This window comes from Haliotis asinina, chromosome 15, assembly GCF_037392515.1.
Source record: "Haliotis asinina isolate JCU_RB_2024 chromosome 15, JCU_Hal_asi_v2, whole genome shotgun sequence".
NCBI lineage: Eukaryota > Metazoa > Mollusca > Gastropoda > Lepetellida > Haliotidae > Haliotis > Haliotis asinina.
The window spans coordinates 45,938,785-45,956,030 of record NC_090294.1 but is presented as its reverse complement, the minus strand read 5'-3'; the positions used below and the strand labels follow the sequence as shown (position 1 = coordinate 45,956,030).

General features: G+C 37.7%; 2 protein-coding genes across 3 annotated transcripts in view; one reads left to right on the top strand and one right to left on the bottom strand.

Moving 5' to 3' along the window:
• The window catches only part of LOC137265318 (F-box/WD repeat-containing protein 1A-like), a 29,274-nt gene extending 22,867 nt beyond the window's left edge, over positions 1 to 6,407 (top strand). For both annotated transcript variants that reach the window (XM_067800687.1, XM_067800686.1), the window contains exons 10-12: positions 1,053 to 1,163; positions 1,727 to 1,805; positions 3,153 to 6,407. In XM_067800687.1, the coding sequence (XP_067656788.1) occupies positions 1,053 to 1,163; positions 1,727 to 1,805; positions 3,153 to 3,308 (346 nt within the window). In that variant the 3' untranslated portion in view covers positions 3,309 to 6,407. The remainder of the gene's footprint in view (positions 1 to 1,052; positions 1,164 to 1,726; positions 1,806 to 3,152) is intronic.
• On the bottom strand, positions 6,408 to 16,940 carry LOC137265321 (ribonuclease H2 subunit A-like). Its single transcript, XM_067800690.1, has 8 exons — positions 16,739 to 16,940; positions 15,827 to 15,898; positions 14,552 to 14,678; positions 13,777 to 13,864; positions 11,349 to 11,486; positions 9,333 to 9,420; positions 7,924 to 8,047; positions 6,408 to 6,680 (listed from the first exon to the last, which is right to left on the bottom strand). Exons 1-8 carry the CDS (start codon positions 16,863 to 16,865, stop codon positions 6,539 to 6,541), a joined length of 906 nt encoding a protein of 301 aa, XP_067656791.1. The 5' UTR covers positions 16,866 to 16,940; the 3' UTR covers positions 6,408 to 6,538.
• Positions 16,941 to 17,246: the final 306 nt, after the last annotated feature.

Sequence of the window (17,246 nt, the reverse complement as noted above, 5' to 3'; positions counted from 1 at the left end):
GGAACATGCACAAAGGTGCTGGTTAGAATGTTGTATACCAGTACCTTACTTGGGTAGTGTATTAGAAGACTGTTACTGGTGTTCTTCATCATGTTATTGCTACAGTTTTACGAGTTGTGTGTAAATGTTGGGTGTCATTGGCCTTGACTTGACCTAACAATTTGCTAAAAATGACAAACACCAATGACAAACACCTGCTAGGGCTTGATTTCACCAACAACCTGAAACAGCAAATTGCAGGGTCATATTCAAATTTCGCCCAATCCATGTCAGCAGGTTGAAATTTCTGTCAATATGTCCATTAACTCAAAAGTGTCAGGGTTTTGAAAAAGTTGTATTGATTTATAGGGACGTTGTATTTATTTATAGGGACATACTTTGTCTTTGACAATTTCCACAAGTGCAGGCAGTTTGCAAACTTTGATTGTAACAACTTTCACCACTAGCCAGAAATTGTTCTGCCTGTTAACATAGCAGTTCCACCCTAATCAAACAATGTTGTCAACTGAAGTGTCTGGTAGATGATGTTCTTGAAATTACAGTTTTGTCCTTGAAATCCTTTTACTGTCCTTGAAATCCTTTTACTGTCCTTGAAATCCTTTTACTGTCCTTGGAGAGCTTGAACTCTAAAACATAAGCTTCCTTTTTAGGTTGTTTTTTTTTTGTATAGTTATATAGGACAAGGTTAAGTAATACCTGACCTTCTGTTCAGGTGTTTTATGTTATTTATGCCACCTTGATAATTCACTAGTAGCTTCTGTTGTTTTTGTTACGGGGAACTGGAATGGACAACAAGCAGTCAAGTCATGAAATGTGACATGGTTCTTCAGGTCTCTGTCTGTTAATTATATGCATTTTTCTTGACAGAACTGACAGTATAGTGTTTGAAATTATCACCCTGATATAATACCTTTCAGGAAGAACTTGCAACAATTCTTTGTGGTTGATTAAGTCAACACCAGATCGTTTTTGCAAACGAAACCCTGCTACTTTTGTGGATTAAACTGTAAGCCTGATGTGTGTTCACCTACTCAGTTCCTTGTATGATTCAGGTTATGGGACATAGAGTATGGAGCATGTCTCAGGGTGTTGGAGGGCCATGAGGAGCTGGTCAGGTGCATCCGCTTCGATGGGAAGAGGATTGTCAGTGGAGCTTATGATGGGTGAGTAGAAACAGATGTACTTGGCAGCCTGAATTGTTATGTTGTGATTTGGCAGACTGTACGTTTTACCTGAATTCATGTCAAGTATTGTTGTTTGCTCACTCTGTTAATGAGTTTGTGTTACATTTACATGTTATTAAATCAGGATCTTTGATTGTTTTTGACGCAGTTTTGTTTGATGATTAGCGACACACTTGGCAGTAATCACACTGTGTGACCTTGACCTTTTTGTTTGGAGCATGGCCCAGAAAATACACTGATGTTGTGAGTCATATTATCAGGGATTGATCACACTCACTCAACCCATTCGTCTTCTCCGACCAGACCCGTGATGGTCCAAGGTAGAAAAGGCTCTCAGCAACCCATACTAGGCATTAAAGGCGACAAAGCTTGTCGTAATTGGGGGCTAACAGGATCAAGTGATAGGCTATGACTTGGTTGACACATGTCATCAGTTCCCACTTGTGCAGATCGATGTTCATGCTGTTGATCACTGGATTGTCTGGTCCAGATCCAATATATATGAATGAGCAGTATGAAATGAACTTTTCATTTTCTTTCAGCAAAATCAAAGTGTGGGACTTGCAAGCTGCTTTGGATCCCCGCTCGCCAGCAGGCACTCTCTGTCTCAGAACTTTAGTGGTGAGTTGCTATGATGAATTCACCGACAGACATTTGTACATGCCATTACAATCTGTCTGTTGAATTTTTGGTAATTGCAAAAACAAATTTTGTTAAGGGTAATCAATCAGTAAATGAAAGTTTCCCAGTCTACTCCGTGATTTAATTGTTGTTATGTTGCATCAAATCTCCATCAGATCTAGGTTACAGGTATCTTGAACCCAGGGAGGCAGGTTTGTTTTTTGTTTGTTTACATCTGTCAACAAACTTCCAGCTGTTACAACGGGCATTTAGTTTTGATTCTTACAACCCACACTAAAGTGTTGGGACTTCATCCAGATCTCTAATGGCTCAGGGAAATAGGTGGTTGTGTGTCAGGGAAATGGGTGCACTGACTCAGGGTGTAGGTTGTTTTGTGTCAGGGAAATAGGTGCTTGTGTGTCTGGGAAATAGGTGCACTGGCTCAAGGAATAAGTTGTGTCAGGGAAACAGGAGAAATATGTGGTTTTGTCAGGGAATAGATGGTTTTCAGGGAAATAGGTGGTTGTGTGTCAGGGGAAAAGGTGGGTGTGTCAGAGAAATATGTGGTTGTATGACAGAAGTACATATTGATATGGTTGCGTGGCGAGGAAGTGGATGGTAGTGTATCATATATACTTAGGTAGTTGTATGACAAGAAAGTAGGTGGGTGAATATGAAGGAAGTAGATGGTTATTTGACCAGGAAGTAGTTGTCTCAGTGACGAAGTATAGTGATTGTATGACAAGGAAGTTGTGTGTATGTCAGGGAAGTAAGTGGTTGTGTATCGTAAATGTATTGTTAAAAAATTGCAAAATTTTTCTTAGTGCTGTCTTGTTGGTATAATGATAAGGAACAATCAGCTGATAGTGATAGATGTTTTTGTGGATAACCATATAAGAGTGGAGATAACTTGTGTGAGAAACTACTTGTCATCAAGGGGGCTGAGTAAATAGATAAAAAAACATCCCACTATCAAGCGATGACTTGCCTGGCATCAATCACCATGTGATGGTTGATGGTCCCGACGTTGATAGATGCCCCAACGTATTTTGGATAGCATTGTGACATACATCATAGGTGTATGATGGAAAATGTGATTCTGACCATTTCCATTGTGATCATTAAATGCCTCTTTTTTTTTTTTTACTTGTTTATTCAAGTTAATGTATGTCTATTTAATCATGAAAATTTTGCTTGAAATTCACGTGGCACTGATATGAAAGTTACCATAATTCTGATCCTCTATATTTGAAGTAAAATTTTTGTCTTTTGCTTTCACCATATTATTGTGCACCCAAAGAACAATTTCACAGGTATGATATCTTGTAATTTATGCGTTTTTTGCAGGAACATTCAGGACGTGTATTCCGGCTCCAGTTTGATGAATTCCAGATAGTGAGCAGTTCTCATGACGATACCATTCTCATCTGGGACTTTCTTAACGTACCCTTGCCAGAAGGTGGTAAATCACCTCAAAGAACCTACACCTACGTATCCAAATGATGCATGCTTCTTTCAGGCTCGTAATGCTGACTTACTAAGACTAAATCTATCCTGTCAAACAAATGCTTTGCCATTGGAAACTGATGTAATGGAGGCTGGTGATCAGACACAAAAGACTTGTGTCAGCAGCAGCTACATGAACTTGTGCCCAGCAGACAGCTTCAGGCTCAAGGATACCTGCCAAATCTCGGATCTGATGGTATAGAGTGGGTATAGAAAGGCATGGAGGACAATGGACCATGATAATGACAGAATGACGGACAGCAATGATAGGGAATTCCTTCCAAGCGGACGTCTTTCAGCCATTATTTGTACTTGTGTGTGTCCCGGGCAGCTGTTGACAATGTTGTCCAAAAAACATAAAAGAAAAAAAAAAATGATCCCAAAATGATAACATGTTTCTACATAAACTTGAATAATGTGCTCCGTCTCTGCTCACTGCTGACTTGAGTGGAATGGACAGAATGGTAGATAACTTCTGTGATTTTTTTCTGTGTGTGGATGGATGGATGGGTGGATGCTGTCTTCTCCGTGTTTCTCATCTCATCTGAATATCTGTAGTTTGTGGATGGAACTGGACTGTTTCTTAATTTGTCAAGCTTTCATAGGCAAAGTGGTGGTATTGGGCATCTGTGCATTGCCATGCCTTGTGATGGGGCACACTTTGCGACTGTTTAAGTTTTTTTTTTTTTTTTTCCTTCTTTTGATGGGGTGTTTTTAATACGAAAGTTGCTTTGCAGGGCAAGTGCTATAAAGAGCCTGTTTCATATTTTTAATGTTGAATTTGTTCTAGGTGAAAGAGTATGTCAGATATTCATGCATGGACAGCTTTTCTGAGTAAAATAAAATAGTTGTCTCATATCTGATCTTTTGTACACACAAGTTGCCTTTTTATTTTTGTGTACATTACTGGTTGTCATGGTAACCTTTAATCTGTTCGTTTGTAGATCATTTCCTAGTTCATTATGTAAGTCTTTGGGAATCATATAATGGTTCCCAATGTATTCATGGACTTGTTCATACTCAGCCTGTGTATGAAGTTTTATTCCACTAAACCTTGGTAAAGTGTGCAGACCATGGCCGAATGAATTAACCTGTACTGTGTTAATAGTGTGTATATGTCTCTGAGTATAAGTTATTGTGTGAATTTATTGTGTTGAAGAGAGAATTTCATCTGTTTGAACCTTGCCAGTCTGATAATATCAGCAGTAGTTCAAATATTTGATTTATTATTCCAGTCCCACACCTACAGGGGTTCAAACATCTCATCGCGTGACACCCGGGGCAAGTCTGATTTTATTCCAGGGAATCAAATAATGGTATCTTACTTGTCCCAGGACTACTAGATAATTGCTGCTTATGGTTTCAAACTGCAAATACACTTGGATTTCATTTCATATCTGCTCAAAATGTAGCTATTAAATTTTTCACTGATAATAAAGTAATCTTTCTTTGCTATTTATCACTTCTCAATAAATATTTCAGTAAACATTAACATCAAATACCATGTTGATTTTATTTTTGTCAAAATTACATCATGATTCAAATGATAAAAGAAATCAGGGCAATTGGGAAATTAGGATAAGCGACTTTCTTGCAATCACTTGCCCTTTGGCATGTGACTTTTAAATCAGTATTGAACCCCTGATCAAGAGTGATCTGGACCAGTCTTCTGAACATCCAATGGAGATATAAAATTGTACATACAAAAAATTGTATATAATGAACTGGTTTCAGTGGTAAAATTCCAGATTGTCAGACTGGCAAGGCCTAAGTGTTGGATGCCTGCGAGACTTACATTTGCAATGCCGTTACTCCTTCAAACTCATTAAAATATGATCTTTCATTCCATTGTGATATCTTTGCATGTAGACCTCTGGTCACCCCTCTGAGAGGTATCGCCCAGTAAATGCAGTGTGCCTCCCAAATTTAACAAAGGTTGTGGGTTCTTCAGCTAGAATTTACTAAGGCATTTCAGCTTCCATTACTTAAACTGATTTGAAAATTTAAGGAAGAAAATGCAGAACTCATGTATGTTTTTGATGATAGTCCATATATGGTGTATATGCCATGGTCTTCATAAACTAGAGGGTGCTTAAGATATCAAGTTATTTAGCTAGAGATTCGTGGCTTTAGGACGTTTTTCATGACTTAAGTTTTCATATCATTTCCAAAGGAAGGAGATTTTGGATGACTGCATCCTGGCATATGAACCAATTTGAATACTCAGAATAAGTCAGTAAACAATGTTCACATGTGGAGAAATAACCAGTGCTGCTCTGGAAACTTTGACCATTCATATTTAGAATTCAGAAGCCTCCATGCTGATTAAGTGTAAAGGGGACAACCTTCTATGGAGATGCCAAGTCTTGATGCAGAGATATTGTATTGGAGTAATAGATCTGATTTTAGTGTTCCAAAGTCTTACATACCAAATATTTACAGATAATCATGACCATGAAATTGACGCCATAATGTACAACCATTTCACTACATATCAGTCACTGAATGAAATGGACAGCCTAGGCTTCATCTTATGTTTGAGATTATGTCTTTGTTTGAGTTGGTGTATTGATCTGTTTTAACCAAATTCTTTTATTTAGGCATTTCTGTAACTTACAGTGTTTTGGACAGTGATTCTTCTCAGCAATAAGGACAAATCAAACGTGCATAGATGGCTTCAAGCAGATTTTGCTTCATGAGAATCACGCACAATTTCCTGCCCTAATTGATGTGCAAGTGCCAGAGCACAGCAGTTCCACCAAACCGTGACAATGTACTTAAACCTGTAGCTGCAGAATGTTTTTAGAGTAGTAGTTTGCTTCAAGCGTGAATGAATGAAAACGAAAAATGAAGCAAAAGCAATTTTTAAATGTGTTGACACTTTCCCAAAATGAAATCTGACCATGCATCTGTAAGTTATTCTTTAAATGTGGTCATTATTTATTGTTGTATGTCCAACTACCTGAAGATGTACCTAACATTCTACTCATTGCCCATTTGTTACATTGCAACACTGAATGTATGGAACTGTGATTTATTAAAAAGTCGCTTGTTTCATGTAGATATCATTTGCAGTATTAAAACCAGGGAAAAATATGGTTGTTCAAATGATTTATTTACAAGTATGGCCTGAATTATCAGGATTACAATACTTTTAGTTTCTCAATGTTTGCCCTAAACACATTGGAAAGGTACACGTATTTCAAAGTCTATGGCTGGTGTGGATGTCACAATGCTGTGACCTGTGTAAGACATCTGTCACTGAAGAACCTGTGTTTCTGTTGACGTGGGTCCTCCGTTTTCTTCTTGAAAAAAGACAACAGGGATGCACTGCCTGTGCTTTTGGTTTCATCTTCATCATCATCTTCCCTGAAAAACAGTTGAAATCATGCAAAACTACATGATGGTAATAGATACTACAAATATTTTGATGCTTTCAGAAACTGAATCCGGATCCGGATCCAAAGGACTTTGTTTCAGCCATATTTTCATACAGTTACAATCACAAGAATCAAACAGGTTTGGGTCCTCAATAACAGCTGTGAACAAGTCATTATCTCAAGCCATGAAGTAGGAGGCGGATATTGGGTTGAGCTGTCAGTCTGAGATGATGGTTACAGATTTTCTCAAAACATTACAGATTGGGAAGCCTAATGTGGTATGTGTTTTCAGGACATAAATGCATTGATGGAATTAAAACAAATTGGCACAGAACACTGACGGGTGATATTGATGACATCTCTCCTTGTTCAATTCTCAATGTATGATTCAAATAAGGTGTCAAATTTAAGAAAAAAATTACCCTGACAGTGGGTCTAATGGTATCATGATCTGCCGTACTGATTAGTATCATTCAAACCACATTTTTCATAGGGAACACTTGAAAGCCATCTCAGCTTCAAATCTCATTTTGTAACTGAAATGATTATGACACAAGCATTTACTACCAGTAAGTGAAGTGCACATGATTACTTTCACGTCAGCAGGGCTCTTGACCTTGAAATTCAGCTGACATGACAATATTATGCACAACAGGAAATACATCACATCCTGTGTGATCAGTCCAACTGAAACCATTGCACAAACACTGAACACCATAGCTATGAATGACCTCACTGTTTAATTCAAACATTTTGCATTTGTTTTCCATTTTGTTTCTTATTCATCACCAAGTATTAAATTTGTCACCTCAAAGGAAACACAGTCTGCACTACCTGCCATGTTCAGAGTAAAAAAAGGAAGCAATATTTTTAGTAGTAGTGCAGGTTAAAACTGTACTTAATTTCACTCTACAGTAGGTAGAGCAACTGTATTTCATAATTGTATCAAACTTTGACCAGGAATTACTCCTCAAATCTTTCAATAGACGTTAAGGTTCTCCAGAGACATTTAGGTAAAGGACAAAAGGTCCTGGATCTCAACATGTTTACAAATTGTTTCTTCACTATTCTTTGCTCCTTCATCCACCCAGAAATGTTGTGTAGACAATGAAGAAGTTGATATCCATAACATGTTGACATTATTAAGTTCCTTATGGGACACTATGTGAATTCTGAGGCCCACTGCCTTCCAAGGTCAAGGTAAAACCCTGAAGACAAGCTTCCTTTCATACCATCTGACTTGAACACAGTCCTTCTCAATCATCTGGGCAGCTGTGGACCAGCTGAAGCGGACAAAGTCTGGGAATCCAAACACAGAGTCCATGTTCTCTGCCAGAAACTTCTTAGTCCCTGGATCTACAAATCCGGGAAGACATTACCAACACAGATCATGAATCAGAAATGCATATTATGATGCGAGTCACAAGAAACTACGTACCACAGTACTTATACTACATACATTTGACACTACTTGAGCACAGGCCCCCACTGTGGATCAGAAAATCGATAAGCTTTAAGTACTGACTTTTGACTGAAGTTTGAGTAAACACAGGAACATGAATTTCCCAGAATGAACTGATATAAATATTAAACTCCAGCACAGAAGAGAATTTGAGTTTGGTGGATAGATTAATTAAGTGTGTACTGGCTTCATATTTTTAAAAATACACTTAAGTTAAAAGTCAGCTGTTTCATTTTGTCAAAACTCAGTTTGAAATTTGAGTAAAAACTTAAGTTTGTTTTGAGAAATCGGGCCCTAGTTTACCACCCACCCCCGTGACTGTAACACATAAAGGTGCTTAACAGAAAGGATTGAAAAATGGACAATTATGCACATATCAATCGATATATTTTAATCCTATCCTATTTTAAAGGTCTCACAACATTTCCTATGCATTTGGGATTCTAATACACATGTTTTCTGTGGGGGTTTGTTTGTTGTTTTTTTCTAAATCGCCAAAGACCAAGTTGCCGGAAGTATACAAAATTGGGTTGTCAGCACACTCAAATTGGTTGATAAGATGACAAGAAAAGCACATATGAAAAGGAGAGGTAGATTCAAATGTCTTTCATCTAAGATCTTGGTAACAATAACTTTAAAAAGGAGTGAAAATATTTTTTTAAAGAAACATAGAAGTCAGTGTTCATTCAGTGTAATGTCTCAGCCAATCTGATTGCTGGAGCTAGTGAAGTCAAGTGCTGACAAACTAATTTTGTCTGCTTCCAGCAAAGCAACTCAGTCTTCGGCAATTTAATAAAAACCAACAAATACACCCCAACGGAAAGCCTGTGTATATGCCTCCTACACATGTAGGAAATATGGACAAAGCTTTTGAAACTTGTGAGGCCTTTAAAATACTATATATTAAGTGATGAGAGCATTATTGTCCAGTTTTTGATCATGTCACCGTATTTCCTTGATGCACATTCACATGTTGTATACTATGGAGGTTGGATAGTTAACATGTCAATATGAATAATCTCCCTGATGTGAAAGGGAACCCTAGTTCCATCTTTGAATCCTTTTACCTGAGCCATTTAGTAGACAGTCTCACCATATGTAAAATTTTTGAGAGCATATACCTTGCACATTAGATATACTCCTCATAAAGTGTAACAAATTCTCAGGGGGGAAAGTCACCTGCAGGATACCCGGATCCATACTCGAGTCCTTCTTTCCCCAAAAGCTCTCGGAACTGCCATGACTTAACTGCCTGGTCTCGTGCCACCTGAAACACAAGTGACAGTATCATAGACTCCATTAGCAGTTATATTCGAATATATTGCTCATACTGAATACGTCTTTTCCTGTCAGGTGAATTATTGTTGGAAATAACATCAAACATCTGCCACTGATAAATCAGTTCACAATTTTCTGACATTTTATGGAAGGATGGAGGTCATTGCATAATAAGCTCCTTTTGTTGACAGTGTTCAAGTGGAAAGAATCTGACTTTATGAATGAAAATGCCAGTCAAAAGCAAATGTCCAACAAAATATTTCCCCAGACATGTAGTTTTCTGATCATTTCTGAAGATATTCAATTTGGCTATAAATGTCCCTCACAGTCTCACTGCTGTCAGTGAGAGCTGACAACATGGGGCAGACAATATTTTAATCGTGCTCCCTCATCTATTCGCTTCTGCTTGTGAAAAAAACAAAGAACGATAATGTACCCTGTCAAAAGTCCAATAAATGAACAAATCTATCTAAATTTTAGACAAACTACCAACTAATACCAACCCAAATTTCATTAAAATTGTTATGAAATCATAAAGGCCGTAAGTACCATTTCCAATATGGCTGTTACGCCTACATCAGCATATCATATCCCAATGTTCCTAACTGCTTTGTCATTCCATTTCAAAATCTCTGTGACTTTTCCTTTTCAAATCCTTTTTGACTGTGAACATGTCACATCATCTCTAGGTAATGAGCAGATCCATTTTAATTAATATATTAAACTTCAGAGCAAGAAGTCAAACTTGACATAGCAAGCTACTCTTGTGATACATTTATGTTAAATCAGGGCCTAAGTAGTTGATATCTCAACCTCTCTACTTATCTTAATGTCTTCAGACAAACCCTCTCTCTCTAGAGAGTAGTAATGGATACTGTATGTTACTGTGTGTAAGCCAATTTTCTGAGAACCAAAAAAGGCAATCTGTAGAAAGCAGACGGGTTATCTATGAGAGACACTTTCACGTAAGTATTTACAAGGTATGCAATATAATATGGAGACCGTCTGCTCCTGTTGACCTCTGTAATGCAGTGAATAGTCTTCCTGGGTGCTGTTGTACAAAACAACCTTTGTACCATGACTACCTTGGTCTTTCTTAAGGTATGGAAGTTACAGTCACCTCAGTGATAGGATCCCTCTGTACAACGGCACCAAGGTCAGTGGCAAGTTTGTGGTTTGATTCCTGATTGCAACATACCGTCACTAAACTATGGTACTTCCTTCACTGTCTGGCACTAGGCTTATTATGAAGTCAAAACAAGGCCAGGATGGGTTTCACATGTCTTGACCAGGCAAAGTTTCTCAGTCATCCACCACTTGTCCAGACAAGCAGAAGATACACACACTTCCATGCCCATAGATAGTCATATATTCAATGCACTGCCACCTCTTAACTATTTAGCCTCTCAACAATGGCTTCAACCATGGTATTTCGTTATTGTAAACCCAAAGTCACTATGTTCTGTAATCTGATTGGTTGAAAAATGTGATCAAATGGTATTTGAAACCCAGAAATTGCGAGACTATTTGCTGCACACTGCGTCAGTAGTGGTGACATCTTTCAAATCATATTGTGACAAAGTCGGAATGACAACACAAAAATTGAGCAATTCTCGATGTTACCATGGGAACCTACTGAAATGGCCAGCCAATGACACTTCAGTGCTGTGCCCATATTCGAAGTAAATGAGTACAGACAGTACAAGCCAGGTGGGGCGTTTTGTTTATCTTTTTGTTTACAATGTCAGTAAGCATTAAGTGCTGGCAAATTTCTGGGTGTTATCGAGTATTTAATGCCGTCGGTTCCAAATGAATTCCAATGCTTCAAATACACAATAACACCCAGAAATTGCCAACACATGATGTTTATCTCCTAAATAATAGCCAATGTTTCCAAGCAATATTTAGTTCACTGACCTTGGCACAGATACTGGCTCCACTGACAATCGGGTAGGTGGCATCAGCTTTTTTAGCAACAGTGATGTCAATGTCGGGGAAAATATCTTTCAGTTTCGCCTGGTACTTGGCAGGGTCTCCCACTGTGTCAACATACACCTGCAACAACAGACAACGTAGCATACATTATCTTGCGCTCAATAATCAAATCACTTAAACTTTTGTGGTTCTATTGTTTCTTGCAACACTCAGTAATATTAAAGCTATAGGAAGGGGTCCAGTAACTAATGTAGTGCTGAACACTGTACAAAATGATCTACACTGTAAAGGTCAAGTGTCAAGGGCACACAATCAAAGAAATCAGAAGCTTGATCAACTGATCCATTTGGTCATTTCTTATGACCAGAGACACCTATTCAATCTCAGAGGCAGTATTAAGATATAAAATATGAGATGATACTGAGAACAATGACAAAGCATACAATTTTACTGATGAGAACTTCTTGTTTACTGGATGGAGAGACATTTCCAAATAGATTCTTACACCATTATCAAGTGAAAAATGTAAGATACTACACTGAAATGTAACTCCATACAATAAACTAGAAGTTGTGACTCATATGTAACATTGTAAGCTTAATTTCTAACTCACCAACTTCTAGATTACCAATCAAGCACTGACTACAGGAACAATTCTGATTAAGACTTTAAGACACTTCAAGGGTTTCACGTAATAAGTTATGCAAAAATACTTTTGAGTGACAACATAATTTGCTTTCAATACTGAAATGTGTGTCCTTGTTTAGGAATGAATGTTTCAATTTCATGATATATTATTTTTATTCATAGGAATAACTGCATGTACATACTCTTACTGATTAAAACATTACAAAAAAAAATCATATTCTCCTATAACGCATTTAGTTGCGAACATCCAAATCTCTTTCTAACCAAGACCATCTGAGCATATATAATCTGATGTCTGCAGTAAAGTAGTGTGTTCAGTGTCAGAGCTCCATATAATTTTTCAAGCAACTGGGTATTTACTCTCATGTCTGTTTATGTATGAGTAATGGCCCTTTTTGAGGAAAAACTAGCATTGTGTATACTCCCACTAGTTTAAAGGCTTGCAGTCTAAGTAAACTTATCCTCAGTACATTTCGTTACACTCCACCATCTGAGTCTAACAAAACCTTATGGGAGGTCACGTCAGGTAACCTTTCAGATTGACCAATCAGAGCACAGCTTACCAAATCGCAAAAGTGCACATTCACACATCCCTTATGAACTTATTATCTAGAAAAGGTTCATACCCGAACGATTCCAAATGCTATTTAGCGTACGCTCGCTTCGGGGTGATGCACACGGCGTACGTACTGCCATGACAACGCTGAGTAAACAGTCGCTGAAAATAGTGTTTTTGACAATATTCGAGGATGTTACCTTGGGGAAATAAATATGTCAACAGAAACCCCAAAAAGTTCATATTGCAGGTCAAATGATTGTGTTATATGTGGATTTTTATTTGTGGAGAGATCTGTGTCAGTGAACTAAATATTTTGAAAGTCCCTCCGATCCCTAAATAGTAGCCATTGTCTGATTGGTTAAATCTATTTAACCACCTTGCGTTTGATTGGACAGTTATAAGTAGCTCAAAGGTTACCTGACGCGACCTTCTACTAGGTTTTGTTAGACTCAGTGGTGTAGTGTAACAAAATACACTGAGACGAAGTTTACTTAGACTGAAAGACTTGAGTACTTTTACACAGGGTTTCTTTGCACTTTTAAGGATATAAACATAAATGCTTCTCAATAGACCTTCATAATTTATAATAATTTTAATATTGCAAAATAGTTGGCCATTTTCAAAAAATTGACATGGAAGTGAAGTGGTAATAGCTATATGTATATATAGGGACTGCTTAATGTTCACTAACGCTGTTGTAGAGTTCAAGCGCCTCGTAAGCCAGTTTAGTTCATTTAGTGAAGTATGCAAGTTTTTATAGACCCAGACTTGTAATTAAATGAGCAAATGTGATATATATTTAAATATGCAAATATTCACCATATCTGGAGCTCTGAATGTTGTACATTTTCTAAACAGAAGGTTGTGGCAGGTTTCTACCTAGACTTGCAAATGGTGACACCTGATTATTAATTTTAGGGGTCCCTGCAAGCAATAAGTGAGTATTGTGAAGTTATAGTTTAGAGAACTGCAAGTTTTGACATTTCTCTAGAGTCTGGAATGAATCAGTGATCACACAGACAGATGGGTGAAATGATGCATATAAATGCTCTGAAAGACACAACCAAACACTCAGAAAAGTAAATATATACAGTGCACTCTGTTGCATGCACATTTGTGAGACGCATAAAACCATTAAGTGAGTTGCCTGGCCAACGCTAATAATTAACAGAGTCACAACAATCCCTAGTGAGACAGTATTACCTCCGTGATGTTGGCTCCCAGACTGAGGGCTCGCTGTAGGAGGCCAATTGCTGAGTCATGGGACAGAGCATTCAGATTATATTTGGTCCTGGAAAGCAATATTTGAGTATCAACAGAGATTCACAAAAATTATTCAGGTCTGAACTTTCATTAAAACTACAATTTCTAAATTTTATTTGAAGCAAGAACAAGCTGTCCTGTATACAAACAGGCCTGTGTCAGCTAAACTAGTAATAAATAGTATCATGAACATTGCCACGTGCTGAACAGTGACATTCAATCAACCAACCTTCCCACTGCACCACATGTGGTGGTCAATAAGGACTTTCTTTGCAACAGGTGTCCGTTCACTCAGCAGTGAAAGGGTACCTGACAGGATTAGATATAACCTTCTAACACCTCACACACAGTTTAGGTTGCATATTCTCCAAGGAAATGAGAATAAATGTCACTGAAACCGTAACAATCAACCACGTTAATGATGTAGAATGTTCTGGGTCTAATGTACAGACACCAAGTATTTTCAATGACAGCATTAATATCGTTTAAGGCAAACTGGAGGCCCATGTTAAGATAACTCTTTGAAATATTCTGCAAGAAAACCAGACGAGCCTATCCTCTGGACATAAGCTCAGACATAAAAGGAAGTGACTTTTGAGAACAATCAACACTTCATGATGAAGAGGCTGCTGGAAAGGTCAGCCAGATATGTCAATGGTTGAATGCATAATCCTATCTAAGTGAGTTCTTACTGAAGCAATACACTGAGGATCACCTTCGAAGCATGCTATTGGAGATGTAAGTGGGTGTGAGGATTTCTACAATCCAGCCCACTGTGTCTTGCGCAGCCTTTATCTTTTCCAACATGGATTCTCTCTGTTCCTCAGACAATGTCTTAGAGTCTGAAAATAAAAATGTCAAAACCACAAGTGTTTGGGAGATGCACAACATTCTCAAACAAACAATAACAAATGAAAGGTCCTCCACTTCACAAAACAAATGCTATTTCTTAATATGCTGTATTACCCCTGAAAATTCAGGTGGAAATGGTCGTCAGCAACTCATGCTTGTTGTAAGAGGTGACTTACAGGATCTGGTGGACAGGCCTGCTGATGTGGTCATCTTATCCTCATTTTAAGATTGATACTTTTATATTGATCACTGGACAATCCAGTCCAGAATTATTTACAGACTACTGCCATATACTGACACAGCAGAAATTTTTCTGCCGTGTTATCCCCCACCCCACCAAAAAATAAATCATGTGGGCTGTGGAAATATGAAGGCACATAAGCTCATGATCTGCAGCATCTCTCATTGGACATAATGAGGCAGGTTCAGCACTTTTCCAGTTCCAGCATAATGTGAAAGGAGCCAGAATTTACAATGATACAACTAGATCTGTCAGTATCACACCAGTGTTCATGGCTTTAAGCAGGGTATGAAACTCCCAAAATTTTCAGCCAGATCTCAGGGCTGGTTACATGTTAAACTTGCCAGCCCTAACCAAACTTAACCTACTTGCAAATAATATGCATTTGACAAGCGACTTAGTTTATCATCCAAATGGAATTCATCATTCATTTTTACAAGTAAATTAATAATGATTTATTATCCTGAAATATGATGAATGTATTCATATACATGTTTAAATATTAACCCACCACCTTGCAGGTGCATTTGAGAATCTAGCAGTCCATGCTGAAAATGACAGTAAGGTCGAACAGGAAGGTATTTTGAATGCTGGTTTAAGTGGGCAAATATATGAGCACTAGTGTAATGCCGACAAATCAGAACCTGGTTTGCCCAAGGGAAGCAACTCTGCATATCACAAGGACATGAACATTGGCATCCTGTTAGCCTGACATTCTAAATATGAAAAGTATCCTCTGAGGCAGAAATATTTCAAACACTTTTAGGGTACTGTGTGTTAAATATTAGTATTTGGGCTTGTTAGTTAAATTCCATCTCTGTATATCATCAAAAGATGGACCTACAGTTTGAATAAGGATAATGTGTGCTCATAAACAATTCAGCTGTCATATATCACCTGCCAATCCCATCTCTTTCAGCTTCTCCTGTTGTGACAGTGGACAGTATGCAATCCCGTACACCATTGGCCCTGGAGAAGAGAGAATAACACTGTATTTCATATGAAGTTTTTCTTAATTTTGATTGAGTTAAAAGCCTTTGTGCATTTTGAGAAAAAAACTGTGTCAAAAATCTAGGTAACACTGACTGCAATAGGTCACTATGAGAAAGACAGATTGAAGGAAAATGAGAATCACGGAAAAAGAGTCAGCTTATCAAATAGCCTACAGTCAGCATATTTTAAGAGATTAGCTGGAGATTAATTGGAATACACGTACAATAGTTTTGATAGCGGTACCAATAGATCTATATAAGAGTAAAGCATGTCAGTTTGAGATCCACGAATGAGTAATGGCTGTGAAGGATGGAACAATCAATTTGTAAATATTGTTGGTCACCACCATCCATCAGTGTGGAAAACTACACAATGGTTCTAGACTAGAGAGACCAAGCCTTGCTTGACGATTGCAGGAAAAAAAGAATCAGGAGAATAAGAAAAGAAAAGTCTCTAACATCGTCACAGTCAACGAACGCCTCCAGAACTTGTTATGATATTGGCTCATTATTTCAACAATAAACGTGGGAACTGATTCTTCTTCTTTTTTCCTGTTTCTGTTTTTCATCGATAAATTGATTCTTTTTTCCGATTCTTTTATGCTGATGCTTTTTTTTCGGTTACTGGAAAAAAACAACTAAAAAGCAGTTTTTGTATTGTAGTGTGGAGTTCATAAATAGACTAAAGACTTATTAATATAACGTTAATTAGAGTTATACATTTGTTTATTATCACCTGTCAAGTCATGAATCTTCTAAACTTCAAATTCATTATTGTTTTGTGTTTTCAATTCACTGCTATATTCACTATGCTTACCCAGAACAGGGCCTCTCCCAGCCTCGTCTATCCCCAGGCAGCATGGTTCCGTCCTGCAGATCTCTGGAACCTCTGACTTTATGATGCAGTTCTTAGTTCGATCGGATTCAAATTCACTTTGGTCCATTATCGTGTTAAAAATATGTCAAGAACGTCATGTACGTGTTCCCGCGGAAAATATACCAAGGGAGGCTACTCTAATACTTATTAATCTTAGTAAGCCGCTAGTAGATTTTTTTTTATTAACCTGAATGTATGAAACCAGAGACCATATAATATCTGTTATATGGTCTCTGATGACACATAAATAGAAACACCTGTTCGTTTAGAAAACAATGGAACAAGCAGACTAATGCTTAGTCTCTGAATATATGTATAATTCTGATAAAAACATAGTGAAAAGGGTCCCGGTGAGAAAACAGACTGAGAAATCTGTAGTTCAAACCCTGTAGTATATATAGTTTCAGAAAAAAGTAAGATCAAAAGAAATCCATTGCATGTCGTTCCA

Excerpts from the sequence above, each read along its gene's own strand:
- LOC137265321 (XM_067800690.1), bottom strand. The coding sequence starts at position 16,865 with ATGGACCAAAGTGAATTTGAATCCGATCGAACTAAGAACTGCATCATA. Across the intron at positions 9,421-11,348 it reads GAGCCAGTATCTGTGCCAAG|GTGGCACGAGACCAGGCAGT; the intron begins GTCAGTGAACTA and ends CTTGTGTTTCAG. Across the intron at positions 8,048-9,332 it reads TGGATCCGGGTATCCTGCAG|ATCCAGGGACTAAGAAGTTT; the intron begins GTGACTTTCCCC and ends CCGGATTTGTAG.